The 17,299-nt window shown below is 37.6% G+C and overlaps 1 protein-coding gene across 8 annotated transcripts in view; it reads left to right on the top strand.

Annotated features, from left to right (window-relative positions):
• Nucleotides 1–16,063, top strand: part of PUS10 (pseudouridylate synthase 10) — an 83,969-nt gene extending 67,906 nt beyond the window's left edge. For 4 of the 8 annotated variants that reach the window (XM_010862957.1, XM_010862955.1, XM_010862956.1 and 1 more), the window contains exons 12-16: nucleotides 2,375–2,431; nucleotides 3,287–3,512; nucleotides 4,538–4,655; nucleotides 9,274–9,416; nucleotides 12,025–16,063. In XM_010862957.1, coding sequence (XP_010861259.1) covers nucleotides 2,375–2,431; nucleotides 3,287–3,512; nucleotides 4,538–4,655; nucleotides 9,274–9,416; nucleotides 12,025–12,196 — 716 coding nt within the window. In that variant the 3' untranslated portion in view covers nucleotides 12,197–16,063. The remainder of the gene's footprint in view (nucleotides 1–2,374; nucleotides 2,432–3,286; nucleotides 3,513–4,537; nucleotides 4,656–9,273; nucleotides 9,417–12,024) is intronic. The other 4 variants (XM_010862961.1, XM_010862960.1, XM_010862959.1 and 1 more) reach the window with 3 other exon arrangements.
• Nucleotides 16,064–17,299: the final 1,236 nt, after the last annotated feature.

Here is a 17,299-nt window from a genome sequence, read left to right as displayed (position 1 = left end):
ACTGAAAAGAAAGCAAACTGTAATTGTATGTTTAGGAAATTTATAAAGAGCCACTTGAGAAAAAGCAGACCTCTGGGCCTCTGTGCTAATTGGCTCCTTGTCATGAAATAAAACCTTGTTGTCTGAAATCCCTGATTAGTAGCATCAGTTTGCTAAACTTGTGCTTCTCAGATATATTACTTGTCACTTCTGTGATTCACATCTGACAGCTCTGGGAAGATGGTTCTGACTGTTGTACCTCTACACTTTACAGCTCTATGAAAATAAACCAGTATTGCATGAAGCAGCCTAACTACTTCTATAAAGGGTCCTTCCCCTCAGTGGGAGATACAGACTTGTTTTTCAGTCACTTCAGACTGGCACGTCATATTCTCTACTTGCCAGTTCTCTAGTTAACAAGTGAAACTTTGACACACTCTCAAAACCAATGTGTCTAAGAAATGTTTTCCCAATACATTTATTACTTCACTTATTGAATAAATATTTGTCATGTCAGTTGCCTGCTGAAAACTGGTCAATGTTTCAGCTATAGGGTAAAGTCCAAACTATATAACTTGATATTCTGAGGCCATCATCATCTGACCTCTGCCCTTCAGTCCCATTGTCTGTCTGTCCCCAAGTACGAGGGTCACTACAGACTACTGAACCCCTTATCATAATCTTGACCTTGTTTTTCCTGATCATTGTTCCTGATCATTCTTGTTCTTGGTTTTGTTGTTGTTTGAAATACCTGTTCCATTGAGAAGTCTGTAGAACTCACAGGATTTGGGGGATAAGGCAAGGCATAATATGAATTTTTTTTAATTTATTTAAATTGGAGGCTAGTTATTTTACAATATTGTAGTGGTTTTTGCCATACATTGACATGAATCAGCCATGGGTACACATGTGTTCCCCATCCTGAACTCCCCTGCTGCTGCTGCTAAGTCGCTTCAGTTGTGTCCAACTCTGTGCGACCCCATAGATGGCAGCCCACCAGGCTCCCCCATCCCTGGGATTCTCCAGGCAAGAACACTGGAGTGGGTTGCCATTTCCTTCTCCAATGCATGAAAGTGAAAAGTGAAAGTGAAGTCGCTCAGTCATGTCCGACTCTTAGCAATCCCATGGACTGCAGCCTACCAAGCTCCTCCGTCCATGGGATTTTCCAGGCAAGAGTACTGGAGAAGGGTGCCATTGCCTTCTCCGTGAACCCCCCTAAATTTCTGTTATTCATAATTGCATACAAATAAAGTTCTAAAGTTTGCCCCCCAAAATATTTCTCAGTGTAGGGTCCAAATTTGCAACATTTTTTCTAAAAGATGTAATAAATACCCTTTATCCTTAGTCTGGATTTATTGTTTCTTTGGGCTTCTCAAGAGCCTATTTTTCTGTACTTTCTTGTTGAGGGGCTGGAATTTTGGGGAAGCTTTATGGGCTAATTTATGCATTTGAGGTTTCTGATCTGATTGAGGAGTCACAGGGAGACCTACCTCTTTGCATCCTGTTCATTCCCTCCACCCCATCAGCCACAGTTTAGGGCTCAGTCACTGCAGGGCCCTAGTTCCCTGTGGTTGGACTGGGGATGGAGGTGCGCACATGTAAGACAAACTACAGCCTGCTCGTGGTAATGTTGGCTCTAGTAAAATCATCCGTTGGTTCTGTATCTAAGAAAGTCGTCATGGAACCACTCCTCTACCCTCTGCTCCACTCCATATTTCCACTTTCCCACCCCAGTATTTGTAGCTTTTAGTCTGTGATGATCCATCTATCTTAAAATATATACTAGTTTTATTGTGGCCATAGCTTAAGTTTGCTTATATAATGAATTTGCTTTTAGAGTCAAACTTTTTCTTTTCCCTTCCTTTCATGGAATTTAATTCTCAAATACTGTTTTTATTTTGTTTTCTTTTGTTTTAAGAAAAAGAAGACAGATTTTTCACCATAAGTGTGTAGCCAGTTTGGTAGCAGGGCTTTTCTCCAAACAGTGCTCTGCCTTTGGCTTTCCCATGGGATTGGTGGCATGGGATGATAAGAAAGATCTGGCTTTTACCTCTGCCCTTTAATTGTATTACCTTGGGGAAAGTACTTAACCTTTCAGAACCTTGGTGTTCTTTCATTTAATAATTACCTCATAAGGTTACAGTAAGGAATAAATGAAATAATGTATGCAAAATTTTAGCTCAGTGTCTAACATGTAATAAGTACTCAATAAATAGTATTTATTATTATCATTGTTATTTTCAGTAGACATTAGGACTAGAGTTGTGATGATAACTATTCCTTGGGATTCTCCTGTAGATTAAGACAAATTGGGTTTCTACCCAGGGTGGGAATGTAAGTCTAGGACTATTACATTGCTGATTTTTTTTTTTTTTTCTTTATCTGCTTTCCAAAGGCTTTAATTTTTCTTCCTCTGGAAGAGAAGATGTAGATGTGAGAACATTAGGAAATGGTAAGATTGCAACATCACTTGACTAGAACTAACTTTCAGATTATCACCCTTTTCAGGCAGTAGGTTTTCTGTAGTCACTTAATCAGAATCAAAGTTGGCAGAGCCCAGAGCTTCTCCATGAGAGGAAGCCTTGTGGATTTTGGAGCTACCCTTGTAAATTATATGATTATGTTTTAACAGGGATCATTTCTTCAGAAGCCATCTTTATTGCATACCTATAGGTTATAAGGGACTTTTACAGTTGTGCATTAACAAACAGGTACTTGATTTTTTCCAAAAGTCTGATTATTCATTGTTCCTTTTAATAACATTTCAGTACCAGTTCAGTTTTCAAAGTGCACATCTTCATTGAAAAGATGTTCCTGCTCTCTTAGCCTTCATTTTTCTCATTTTATATTATTGCATTACAAGAAAGATGATGAGAGTAATCCTGAACTATTCTAGATTTATAGTCCCTTCTTTTCCTGGAATCTCAGCTTTTCATTTCACTAGGCTAGGAGAATGTATTTCAACTTGGTATACCTGGGCATTGCTGCACGTGACAACGTTATATTAGTGTAACCAAGTCAATCCATGGCTGTTTGGACATGATTTTGTAAATTAACACAGGCTCGTTCATGGACTTTTGGGAAAGCAGTCATTTTCACATATTGCCTGTACTGGGGTTTAGCAGCCCCCCAAAAACCCCTTGATTCTTTTCACACATTCTTCCCTCCCCTAGATGTAGTCATGTCACTGAACTTTCCGTCCTGTAGAGCTCAACTCGTTTTTTCACACCTCCCAACCCTCTTGCATTAGCCCAAATGTTAACTCCATCAACACGTTTCTGTTTCATGACGGGGTGTGTGCTGCCAGGAAGGCCCTTTGCAATTGAGCTGGTGAATCCTCATAGAGTACATTTCACTTCACAAGAAATTAAGGAACTTCAGCAGGTAAACCACTTCATGACATGGAAATTGTCATGTTTCTGCAACTCTGTAACTGAACTAGAGTTGCTAATTGTTTTTCTTTTTCTAATACTACAGAAAATTAATAACTCATCTAACAAAATCCAAGTCCGTGACTTGCAGCTTGTCACAAGGTAAGGGTAGGCTCACTGGTGATGTCTCAAGAGGGGAGTTTTGGTTGCAGATCATTTATCTGATAAGGGATTTGTATCCGGAATATATAAAGAACTCCTGCAACTCAATAATAAGAAAACAACTTGATTAAAAATGGAGAGAATGTTAAATGCACATTTCTCCAAAGAGGATATACAAATAGCCAGTGAATACATGAAAAAGTGTTCAGCATCATTAGTCATTAGGAAAATGCACATCAAAACCACAGTGAGATCCCACTTAACAAAAAAGACAGAAAACAGCAAGTATTGGCAAAATGTGGAGAAATTGGATCCCTTATACATTCCTGTGGGATTGTAACTAGTACCACTTGGGAAAACAATTTGGCAGTTTCTCAAAAGGTTAAATATATAGTAACCATCTGACCCAGTAGTTCCACTTCTAGCTATATACCCACGAGAAGTGAAAATGTACATCCACACAGAGACTTCTGCATGAATGCTTATAGTCACATTACTCACAATAGCAAAAAGTAGAAACCACCAAAATGTCTATGGATAAACAAAATGGTATATCCATACAATGGAAAATCAGTGGTAAAATATCAGTACTTTGAAATACTGATACATGTGGCAACGTGGATGAACCTTAAAAACATTATGAAGAATCCAGACATCAAATAACCACATATTGTACATTTTACAGTATTCACATTTTATATAAAATGTTCAGAGTGGGGATGTCTATAGAGATATAAAGTCAACTAGTGGTTGCCAACGGCTGGGGGAAATGGGGAATGAGAAGTGATTGCAATTGGGTGTGGAGTTTCTCTTTTGGGGTGATTAAAGCGTTCTAAAATTAGATTGAGGTAGTTGCTGCACAGCTCTGTAAACGTACTAAAAATCACTGAATCGTTCAGTTAAACAGAGGAATTGTATGTAAATTATATCTCACTAAAGCTATTTTTAAAGAAAGAGAAGTTTGGGGCAAGGCTTGTCTGTATTTTATAAACTCAGACAGACTTTCTTTTATTGTTTTTGTTTAGAGAGGCAATAGGACATATGAAAGAAGGTGAAGAAGAGAAGACCAAGACCTACAGTGCCTTAATATGGACAAATAAAGCAATACAGAGGAAGGACATTGAATTCCTAGATGACATAAAGGTACTTCAGTGCTCTAATTCTTTTATTTTTCTACTGACTATGAAAGTCTTTTGTCTTCTCATTTATTACCAAGTCATGGCACACTGGCTTTGGGGACTCTTGAATTGTTGCTGTTGTTTAGTTGCTAAATCATGTCCAACTCTTTTGCAACCCCTTGGACTGTAGCCTGCCAGGCTCCTCTGTCCATTGCATTTCCCAGGCAAGAATACTAGAGAGGGTTGCTGTTTCCTTCTCCAGGGGATCTTCCTGACCCAGGGATGGAGTCCTGCATTGGCAGGCGGGTTCTTTACCACTGAGCCACCAGGGGCTGTGAAACCTGGTTCTAAATTCTGGCTCTGCCATTTACTCCTTAAATGAGTGAGTAATCCATCTAACCTGTCTGAAAGGCAGTGTTGCTACTGATTAGGAGTCTGACTCCAAGAACAGATAGCATTAGCATTAGTCACTCAGTCGTGTCCGACTCTGCGACCCCATGGACTACAGCCCACCAGGCTCCTCTGTCTATGAGATTTTCCAGGCAAGGATACTGTAGTGGGTTGCCATTTCCTTCTCCAAGAACAGATAACCTGGGTACAAATCTTGGTTCTGCATTTCTTGGTTGTATGACTTTGGATGAGTTGCTTAGCTTCTTTGTGTTTCAGTTTCTTCATCGATAAAATTAGTTAGAAGAATTAAACAGGTTTAGTCATATAAAGCCCTTACAATAGGATCTGGCATATAGAAAACACTCAACAATGGTATTATTATATTTGACCATCTGTAGAAAGGAAATAGAAAACAGAATTTAATAGAATTGGTGCTCAGATTAACTGCACAGATAAAACATATTGTAAATCAATATGTCAGGGTGATATATGTAGGGCACAAATGTTTTGGCACATGCTAGATTTTCCTTCACATGAGGACGTTGCTCTTAAGGATCTACACGATCATTTGAGTATTTCTTCCCACCTGCCCCCACCTCTTCCTGTAAAGATAACTCACTTTCACATGCAAGGAATGAGCAAAAATGGGCACAAATATGTAGTTATCATAACATTGTTTAAATGGGCAGTATTTTGTAAAAATCTAGAGGGGACTGGTTTAGTCTTATGGCTTATCTGGTATGATGGACTGTTAGTAGCCAGATGTTAGAAATTTTATGGAAGATGAATATTCATTGACAAAAGGAAATGTTCCTGATGAATACTAAAGGTGGGGGGGAAAAAAACAAGCTATAAGAATATAAAGGACTTCTGTGGTGGTCCAGTGGTTGGGAATCTGCCCATCAATGCAGGGGCACGGGTTTGATCCCTGGCCTGGGAAGTTCCCATATGCCACGGGCAACTATGCCTATGTGCTACAACTACTGAGCCCATGCACTCTAGAGCTGTGGTCTAAACAAGAGGATCCTCAGTAAAGAGAAGCCTGCACACCACAACTAGAGAGGAGCCCCTGCTCGCCACAACTAGAGAAAGCCCGTGTGTGGCAACGAAACCCAGCACAGCCAGAAAGAAATAAAAATAATAAGAATAAAAGAATATATAGAGGATGATACATTGTGATTTAGACACACACATAAGTGTGTGGTTATATATACACATATGTATGACTGTACAAAAAAAATGTATGGCAAAAGAAATACCATAAATAGGATTTATACTTATGAAAAACATAAAATACCCAATAGAGAAAACTGGACAAATTATTTGAACAGACAGCTGAAAAAATGGCAACTCCAAATGGCCAAGAATCATTTGAAAAGATACTTTACCTCTAGACTGAAGTAACAATGACATCACTTTATTCTTCTGAGGCTAAGAATGCCTTTTGGTTGGATGGAGAAGGCTAGTTAGCTATATTTTCAATAGAAATGTAAGTGTTTTAGCCTTTTGGAAAACAATGTGGTGGGGACTGTGAAAATAAAAATTTAATGGTCTACCCAGTACTTCCCCTATTGGCAATCTGTCCTGAAGAAATAAAAATTCAGTGTATAAGGATATGTGCACAAAGATGTTTGTTGACTTGTTCAGAGTGAGAAAATCAACAAAACTGTAAACAAAGTAAATTTCCTTTGATAAGGAAATGGTAGAACATGTTGGAATATTATGCAGCTGTTTTAAAAAAACTAAACGACATGTGATCCCATTTAATTTGTGTTGCTGTATGTATATATGTCTAAAACTGTTGGGGAAAAAAGATAGAGGTAGATCTGCGTCTGTGACTTGTAGGAACATCCATAACATTGGGGGGCGGGGGGGAAGCAAGGTGCAGAATAGTGTTCATTTTAATAATGAGTATTTTGGTGAAAACATACATGTCACCTACTGAGAGTTCATCTATAAAATGACGGGTGGACTAGATGACCCCCAGTGGGCCTTCCACTTCTTGGCTTCTGTGATTCCATATCTAAGGCCCTTTGGCTTTTGGCTCTATTGTTGAGAGTCTTTAGAATGATAGTTATACTAAGACAAATTTCTTTAAGATTGAGAAACAAATTTCTAAGCCTCTACCCCATGACATGCGTACATATCATTTAGAATGCTGTGGGGAAAATAGAAACCCACTTTAACAATAGACTCACGGTTTGGGAGTAGCCATAGAGCTAATTCAGAAATAATGCTGAGATGATTGTTATAGGTATACCCTAAGTAGTGAAAAGGTCTGTTTTAATGGACCACAGCCCAAGTGGACTGATGATAACTGACATCTAATCATTTTCTTAAAGTGCTAGGGTTAAAATGTTTTTCAGATATTCCTATTGGCATCAAAAATATAAAAACTGATTACTGCCCCATTCTGAAAAAAAGTCATTTCAGATTTACTCTTTGTCTCCTCTTTTTTGAAGGGCAATCTAGTTTGTGTGTGTGTGTGTTTTGGCCGTGCTGGGCCTTCATGATGAAAACGGGCTCTCTCTCTAGTTGCGGTACACAGGTTTCTCATTGTGGTGGCCGCTTCTGTTGTGGAGCACAGGCTCTAGAGCTTGGGCTCAGTAGTTGTGTCACAGGCCCAGCTGCCCCGTAGCATGTGGAATCTTCCCAGACCAGGTATCAAACCCATGTCCCCTGCACTGGCAGGCAGATTCTCAACCACTGGACCACCAGGGAAGTCCAGGGCAACCTAGTTGTAAGGAAGAAATCACTGTGTATCTTTATATGTGTTTCTGAAAAATTCAGCAGTGTGGGAAAGCAAAGCACAGTGTTGGAGTAAATGAAGTGGTTTCATTTTGTTTACTAAAAAACCAAGAGACCAAAAAGACAGACGAGTGTGTGTCCATCTGAGTGTTGTGTCGGAAGCGGTGGTGTGTCTTATGGCTCAGCTTTAACTCCATCGCCTGCTCCTGGGTCAGAGTCCCAGGAATGACTCTGGAAACAGGGGAAGGGCGCCCTGCACCTAGTCACCTAGTTAAAGCCCAGCTGCTTCTATGCCCTAAAGTGGAGACCATATCTTTATAGATTTTATAATAATTCAGCCTTGTCCTTTTTCTCTTTTTGGTCTTTTTGACCAGAGTAATGTTAGACCTTATGGAGACAAGTTATCTCATCCGAACAAAGTGCTTCTAAAATCAAAGAATTATAGAATCGTAAAACCCACAAGTTAGGAGGAGCCATTGACTCACTGCTCTGATAAAAGAAAGCAGTCATACCATTTCAAGTGTAGTCTTTGTCAGAACCTGCTCTTCTTTCTTGGTGGAGAACTTGATAGAGGAGAGCCCAGACAGAAATCTTTCTTTTCTCAGCATGGCTTCAGGCACTTACTAATCACATAAATCAGGAAGGAGTTGTTCCAACAAGAAATTGCAAAGGATTCAAAGTTCTTGTGAACCTACATTGCTGGTTATACCCAGTATCTATTCTTAAAACTGGGAATTAGTTGGCCTTTTACAATATTAACCTGTATTTCTTTATATCTTGTGGCATAAAAGGACATCTCTAATTGTGAGAAAACCAAGCCTTTGTCCCTAAAAAGCTGAGCTGTAAAAAAAAAAAAAAACATGCAATGTAATTCTCAAGTAACTTGAACTGGGCTGACAAATATTGAGAGGTTCTGGTTTACTTGTAATTGTTATTCTGAAACACCACCCTACACAATGATGCAGCTGAAAATTTCCCAGATATTATAACCCTGTGAATAGGTATATTATTATCCCTACAACATGGACACTGCCCAGGCACACAAGTGATGCTGATGTCCATCTTCTATAAACACCATTTTTCACCTTAGTATGAATTTCTCACTATTAGGTCACTCTGCTGGGTTAGGGGGAAAGAAAAGTAAGAACATTATCTTCTAGAAGATCTTTGTTTAATGGGCAGGATAACACTCCAGGGTCCAATCAATTTGTCAATGCTAGAGCAAAAGAGACCTTGGGTATCATTTACTTCAAATCAATGATACTTTGTTTTTATATGGTGTACTGGGGCCCAGATGATAAGTAATTGTGGACTAGATTATAGGAAGTCCCACAAAGTTTGAACCTTAGAGAATACAATTTATTACAGTATTAGTTTCTATCCTGATAGTAATAGATGGGATCCTTAAGAAAACATCTATAGTGAGCCATGGATGACAAAGGAGATGCTAAGACAGGCTTCACTGGGCAGGAAAGCTGAAACATGGTTTTCATATCCTTCTCTAGGACTTAAATATTGACCAGAAAACACCTTTACGGGTCCTTCACCGGAGGCCCCTGGCTGTGAGAACTCGCATCATTCACTCCATGGAGACACGCTATGTGGACGAGCACCATTTCCGCCTCTACCTGAAGACTCAAGCTGGAACGTATCCCTTCACCCTTGTGTAGCACTAAGTCTTCCAGAATCCTATTGGGAGAATTCATGCCACCCTGGGAAAGAGGTTCAACCTTATCTTGAAACTGTTCAGGAAAGGTTTGGGTTGTAGAAGAATTTTTTTCTTTTTCTATCTGAGGTATTTTGACCTATTAAATTTGTGCTTTTCAAAATGACATTGTAAATCACAAGGCAGCAGCCAATTCAATGTGAACCTTAAAATACGTAGTGTCTTACACAATGCTGAGGTACTGAGGGCATAGTAAGGGCTGAGGGAACACATTTGATTGATTCATGCCTTTACACATTTTGCAGGCCACATACTGACAACCACATTTAGGTCCTTTCAGCATTCTGCCCCAGATGATTAAACAGGGGTGATGGATGGGAGTGGCCCTACTTCACATGCAGACCTTCACGTTATCCGGCCACTGGCCCAGAACAAGAGAACGGTCCCAGTTTAAATAATTTGTCTGTAACCTACCCTGCTTTGTGTGGTTTTGTATCAGATCTTGAGTGAGTGAGTGGGAGAAGTTGCTCAGTCGTGTCCGACTCTTTGCAATCCCATGGATGTAGCCTGCCAGGCTCCTCCATCCATGGGATTTTCCAGGAAGGAGTACTGGAGTGGGGTGCCATTGCCTTCTTCAGGGGATCTTCCCAACCCAGGGATTGAACCCAGGTCTCCCGCATTATAGGCAGACACTTTACCATCTGAGCCACCAGGGAAATCCTTGTATCAGATCTTAGTTGCTGGGTTAAAATATATCAGGGAACTGCCTTTGTCTTAGTTTTAGTTTATTTTTCAGAAGTGCCCCAAGTTTTTATTTGTTTCTTGGTTTGATGCTATTTTGTGATTGAATAATATGAAGTATGAAACCTTCTAATTGGTATAAAACTCATGACAACTTATTGGATATAATAACAGGGGAGAAATAAGTCAAGTTTTAATTACCAAATAGCATTCTTACTGTCTTTCTGTTACTAGTCTGCCTCTCCTTTCCATCAATCTTCTCTCCTCTTCTCTTTACCTACTCCACCCCAGGACTGACCAAGCTAAAATAGGTACAGGTTATTTACTCTGAAAATCTCCTAAATTTTTGTAGTTTCAATCAAGTGATGACCTATTTAGACCAGGGGACATGGAGCACATTTGCTTATTGTAGATGGACAGTGGGTGGAATTTCAGAGAAATCACAGATATAAAAGACATACATTTTAATCTAATTTTAGCATTTGTTTTGATGTGCTAAGAAGAATGCAGTGGTCTTAAGGAAGAAGCCAATGTCTTTTCAATCTCACTAACATACTTTTAGAACAAGTCTAAGGCATTAACCAAGGAAGACTATTACACAGTAAAACTTAGAGTCCATAATTCACAGAAGTATGTGAATTTTTCTCGTATATTGCTCAGTATACCGAACTAGTTCATTTGACTTATACTTCATCCCTCTGGCTATGAATAAAAACCATTATGGACCTTTTAATTGGTTATTCTGGGACTTTTTCTCATCCTCCCTCATCATTGCTATTCAGAAGTAGCACTCTCTAAAGAGGTGAGGGAAAAGGGATGGTTGAGCAATTATGAGTTTAGCGAAGAAGACAGTTAACTAGATAACTATATACCTTATGTTTGAGTCAAAATATTTGGTGAAAGTACAGTGAACAAATTATCAGAAAGTGAGGAAGACTTAATATCATCATATTATGGTTTTAACTTTATATTTATCATCTCAGAATAAACTTTTTTTTTCAGAATAAACTTTTATATTCAAATTATATTACATTTTTATACTAAGTACTGGTTTATAGATAACATAGGCTAAATGAGTGTTTACTGAATGCTGGCAAAAACAAATCTCTCAGGTAAAATACAGTTAAGATTATAGTAGAGTTCTGTGTAAGGAGTATTAAGGTAATCTGAATAATTCTAGGATTAATCATTGACTTTGAAATTTGAAAATCTATAAGAAAAATACACACACAAAAGAATTAGTTCTATTGCTAACCATGCAAGAATTGCAAACAACTAGAATTTAGAATCCTTCTGAAGGACCTTCATTAAGTCTAAATATGTACATTGTCTCCCATCCTATTGTTATTGTGTCACTGCGTCATGTTACAAGAGAAGCCATCAATAATGTCACCATGAGTGACCCTGTGAAAACCTACCATTTGGCAGATATCTGCTGTCATTACTAAAAAATGATGAGACCAAAAAGATGGCAAAATAGAATTTGTGGCAAAAAAGAAAACAGCTGAAGTTCTTTTTTTAAAAGCACTGAACTACAGTTAATTTTAAAATCCATATTCAAACTTTGGCGCTTGGAGATGAGCCAAAAGAAAAGTCATGACTCTTGGTAAGTTTGGTGTAAACACAGGCTCTAGGCCCCAGTGTTGGCTCCCAGACCGGTAGGAATCAGTTTGCCGTAGCTTATGGATTGCCATAGCTATATTTTCTAAGACATACGTCCCAATCACGGCTCAGAAATAAACTCCTTCCGGTGCATTTCTGCTTTTGTCAGTCCCCTCCAACCTGTCAAATCTCACCTAACAGTTGGTATTACATGACTATCTTCATTTTATCCTTAAACAAACCTCAGCTACATTAAAGAGTTTGTACATGGAGACTTTGGAAGAACCAAGCCAAACATTGGCTCTCTGATGGATGTGACTGCAGACATTCTTGAGCTGGATGTTGAGGTAAACCATTTAATTGTGGAAATGCCTGTTTACACACTGAATTCAGCCAACATTATGCTCTTGCAGCACTAAGCCAAATAGTACTGTTCACTTTAATAGATATTTGAAATTGGTCTCGTTTATGATTCTTACAAATATATAGCTAATTGACTAACTGTGCTTAACATATGACATGAGACCCTTGAACCATGCAAGGAAACAAAGTTTTCAGTGCCCCTCACATATCCTTTGGACTCTTTTGTAGAGAATTTAAGACAGCCTACTCAGAAATAAGTAGGGATAGAAAATGGGATGAGTCAAAGGTTATAAATAAAAGCAGTCCCATAAGGCTTCTATGATACGGTATAAAATTCTCCATTCATATCGTATGAATTGAAATCAGATTACATTCTTAATTAGAAGGATGGAATGAATGGATCTTTCAGGAAATGCTCCATAAATATTTTCCTCATTTGAGCACCAATAGGTATTGAGTCACAAGTTGTACACTTTGGTAAATATCTGATGGAATCATCTCAGTATAAATGAAAAGAAGTGGGTATAATTACCTGGTGTGAAAACAGCCATGGTAATCAAATGATCACTGGAGCATTATTATCTTACCAGCACTTCCCTTGAGTTCTTTCGGGTTAGACTTTATATACCTCCTGCGGGACAACCAGTGATAGCACCTTGAGGGTTGCAGGGAATCTTCTTAGTAAGACTGTCATTTTCAGGAAGACAATCTTCTCCTAAAGAAAATTCCAAATGCATTCATCTTCTTTGACCTTAATTCTTAGGATAGCTTAGGAGTGTCGAAGAGCCAAAGGCCAGAGCTTCTCAGCCTTGACTGTCCACTACAATCACCTGTACAACTTTAAAAACCCAATAAATATGCCTACTTTCCCCTGCCCTCAACGCATACTAGATACTGTGATCAGTAATTTTGGTTTTCAGGCTTGAAAAACCACCCATAAATTTATATATAGGTGTTTGGTTTATGGCTATTCTCTGAAATGAAACCGAAGTATTTCTTGGCATTTGTAAAAGATACAGATACACACAATACTTATTTGGGCTTTTCTAATAAAAATTCCCAAGTCTTGTATTGACTCATAGATTAACTTAAATAATTTTTGTAAGTCATTTCAAGTTTTACACTTTAGGTATTAAAAAACAATGCGGGCCTGGTAGTTTTGTTGTTTGCTTTTTGTAGTTTGTTTTTGTTTGTTTTAACTTCTAAATTAGGCCCTCTACGTAGTTAAGGCAAAGTGCAATTTCATACTTCTAATGCCTGGGACATGATGTTTTATGTGGAGGCCAATAGTCTGCTACTGTAATTCCATTATAACTTAAAGATCAAGGTTTTGTTCCAGAAGAGCCAAACCAGGATGAGTAGAGATAGATAAATTCAATTTTAAAAGCAACAAAAATTATATTAATGTGAATGCAAAAATTTCTAATCCTTTTCTAGTTTCAGGTGATCTTTCATAATGATTTATTTCACATTTAGTTGCTAAGTTACAAACAACATTGTAAGTATAAAGACTACTTTAAATGTAGTACTGTTAAATGCAGGATGGGAAAATGAAGACTAAAAGTTGCTGAGACTTTTGAGGGAAAGTTGGTATTGCCCCCTGCATTCATTCATTTTCCCATAAATAACATTTAAAAAATTTAAATATACTCTTGACTTGTTTATAAATATAGTCTAAACTTGTTTTGATCAAAAAGTACAATTAAATAACTGGCTGAGTAACCAAATACTCAGTGAATTCAGGAAGAGACCTCAGGTCCAAGAACCCCAAGTCCTAGAGTGGATTTTAGAGTGTTAAATTGAGATGTTCTATGGCTGTTTTCTTCCAATGCAGTTTCCTCTGTTGCATTATATTAAAACTATTAAATATATATAGCATTACCAGTAAATGCTTACTAGAACAATAATGTGTTAATGACTTGTTTTCTTCCTTCTAGTCTGTAGATGTTGACTGGCCCCCTGCTCTGGATGACTAGCTTTCAGATTTGGAAACAAAGAGTAGGCTTTTCCAGCTCAGCATGGATGTCCATCCAGCATACACTGTAAAATGGTTGTTTTTACCCACCATAACGGTGTCTTGGAAATCATTTGGATCATGTTGATCTATGTATTTTTAAATTTGTTGTAACATCTCAGGATCTATCTATGTGTATAATTTGTGTTGAATTATTCTAAGGATGTCTTATGATTTTTCTCCAATCCCCAACAAATTATGAATAATGAAACCATTCAGAGTTACAAAAACAGGATACATTCTCTGATAATCTGAGAAGCTCTAATTTCTTTCAGCAAAATTTCCCTCCATAAGATAGTTAAAATCATATTTAAAATTTTTTAAATGATCTTGATAAAAGTTACCTCTAGATTTATGCAACACAGTATCCTTATAATATTCTAGGATATCAAATGAAAATCTGACATCATTCATATTTTTCCCAGTAAGCTTCAAGCAAGTGATCACCAATAGAAGTACTGTTTTGGTATGATTTGTCAAAATCTTAATGACTCCAATTGTCCACTATTCTGACAATCTAGAATTGTCAGTATGTTTCCTGGGGAAGAGGAAGTAACACCTTAGGAACTGAGGCATACCATGGTAAGAGACTTTTAAATGAGGAGACACAAGTGCCTTCAATGACTTTAATCCCAGGGATAAGATTCTGAAAAACTGACTTGCTAAACAAAGGTAAGCTGATATTATTCCAGAGTGCTTCAATATATTATCTAATTGCAAACATCTTCATCAGGTAGATAAGAGTATTATCATCTCCACTTTATAAATATGAAAACCAAAGAATAGAAGTTAATTGATTTATCTAAAATTCATCTCAAGTTCCATATCTGGGACTAGGACTGAAGTTTCCTGGTCTCTAGGGTCCTTTCTAAAAAACCTTATTATTGAGCACCTCCTACATGAAGCAGGTACCTAGAATGTCATTTTAATGCACATAACCATGAGAACTGACTTTTGGAATTTAGATACCAAATCAAGCTTACAAAAAAATAGCCCAAGTAAATTTCATGTGAGCTCATATGATTACCATTTGTTAATTAATCATCAGTTGGTACTCTGAAAAGGAAAATCATTAAATAAGCACAACCTAAAGAAAATGGATGGATCATTAAGAGAAAAGTTTCAGAAAGGAGTCTCGTTAAAATTTCAGATATAAGTGCAATTTCCATCACCATGATTCAACTTTCTGAACTTATTTTGGAACACATGTGACCTGGATAGTATGGAATACTCAGTTTCCCATCTCTCCATTAAACATGCTTTAGAACTACTCTGGTGGTACAGTGGATAAGAATCCTCTTGCCAATGCAGGGGACATGGGTTCAACCCCTGGTCCGGGAAGATCCCACGTGTCACGGAACAACTAGCCCATATGCCACAACTGCTGAGCCTGTAAGCCACAACTACTGAAGCCCGAGAGCCTAGAACCTGTGCTCTGCAACAAGATTTGCCACCGCTATGAGAAGCCCATGCACTGCAATGAAGAGTAGCCCCTGCTCACTGCAACTAGAGAAGGACCACTGATAGCAACAAAGACAAATAAAAAGACAGAAAAACATGCTTCAGAGATACTGAGTTGTATCATTAACCTTAGGAATCAGGAAAATGCTTTAACTGACATGAAAAAATTTCATATGTGAATGAAAGTGAAAGTCACTCAGTCATGTCCGACTCTTTGCGACCCCATGGACTGTCCATGGAATTCTCCAGGCCAGAATACTGGAATGGGTAGCCAGTCCCTTCTCCAGGGGATCTTCACAACCCAGGGATTGAATCCAAGTCCCCTGCTTGGCAGGCAGATTCTTTACCACTGAGCCACCTGTGGTAACAGCAAATAACTTTTTCATTGTTCTCAGTGCCAGAAAATGAGAAAGGGATAATAGAAATAAACTTGTGGTTAAAAACGTAATTGTGTGAATGTTTCTTAATTTCTAGGGAAATTTTGCTACAAGAGAGATTTAAATAATTTGAGAAATAGTCTTTTGTAGGTTTCTTCTTGGCTCAGCTTTGCATTTAGTAGATCTGCAAATGAAAGAATTAAGAACCTCCTTAGCAATTATTAGAAGACTTATTATACTTACTATACTGGGATTATATAAAATTTCAAGAGGAAACAGCTGTATATACTTATTCCAACTATTCATGAGACAGGTTGTTGAAAATTAATGTAGGTCTTTGTTTAATTAGAACTGAAAACATAGAGTGCAAAAAATATAGTTTTTTTGCCTATATAAAAATATTCTTAAATTAGTTTTGTGATCTTCTCCTATTGTTTAAATGTTTGTTTTTGTTTTTTTAGAAACACTTAAGGGAAAGGGCCCTTTGTACTTTAAGTATATCTTTGTCCCAAATACAGTCTTGTTTTAAGAAAAACACTGAATAGCTGGAAAAGTGGAAAAAAAAAAAAATGGTAAAATGAAAAATTTCCCAAGTAAGATAAGTGGTTTCATTTACGTTATGTGAAATCAATTAAATTTCTATTTCTATAAAAAGCATATTATTTAAGTAGATCTTACGGGGTTCTGTTCTTTGATTTTTAACTCCATATAAGAAAATGAACTTTGATTAAGCTTTCCTGAGTTGATTTTTTTTTAATGATAGCCTTTATTATTATAGAGAAAATACATTTTATAACATTTTTCAATTTTTTTCATTTTAAAATAACTTCAAATTTGTAAGAAAAGTACAAAGACTGTTTTTTCCTGAAATATATCTCCTCAAATACACTAGGTGTGTAATTCCTATAAATAAGGACAAATTCCAACAAACAAGGGCATTGTTCTACTTCATCACAATGTAACTATCAAAATCAGGAAATTAACACTAATATTACTTTTTTTTACCTTTATTATTTATATATTTATTTATTTGCCTGCACTGGGTCTTAGTTGCAGCATGCAGTATCTTTTTAGTTGCCACACGTGAGATCTATAGTTCCAAGATGTGGGATCTTTAGTTGTGGCATGCAAACTCTTAGTTGTGGCATGTGGGATCTAGTTCCCTGACCATGGATTGAACCCGGGCCTCTGCTTTGGGATCATGGGAGTCAGCCACTGGACCACCAGGAAGTCCCACTAATACTGCTGCTGCTATGTCGCTTCAGTTGTGTCCCACTCTGTGCGACCCCATAGACAGCAGCCCACTA

The sequence above is a fragment of the Bison bison genome, unplaced genomic scaffold (genome assembly GCF_000754665.1).
Source record: "Bison bison bison isolate TAMUID 2011002044 unplaced genomic scaffold, Bison_UMD1.0 scf7180017864486, whole genome shotgun sequence".
Taxonomy (NCBI): domain Eukaryota; kingdom Metazoa; phylum Chordata; class Mammalia; order Artiodactyla; family Bovidae; genus Bison; species Bison bison.
Note: the sequence above shows the minus strand (reverse complement) of the source record. Positions and strands in the feature narration are given on the sequence as shown.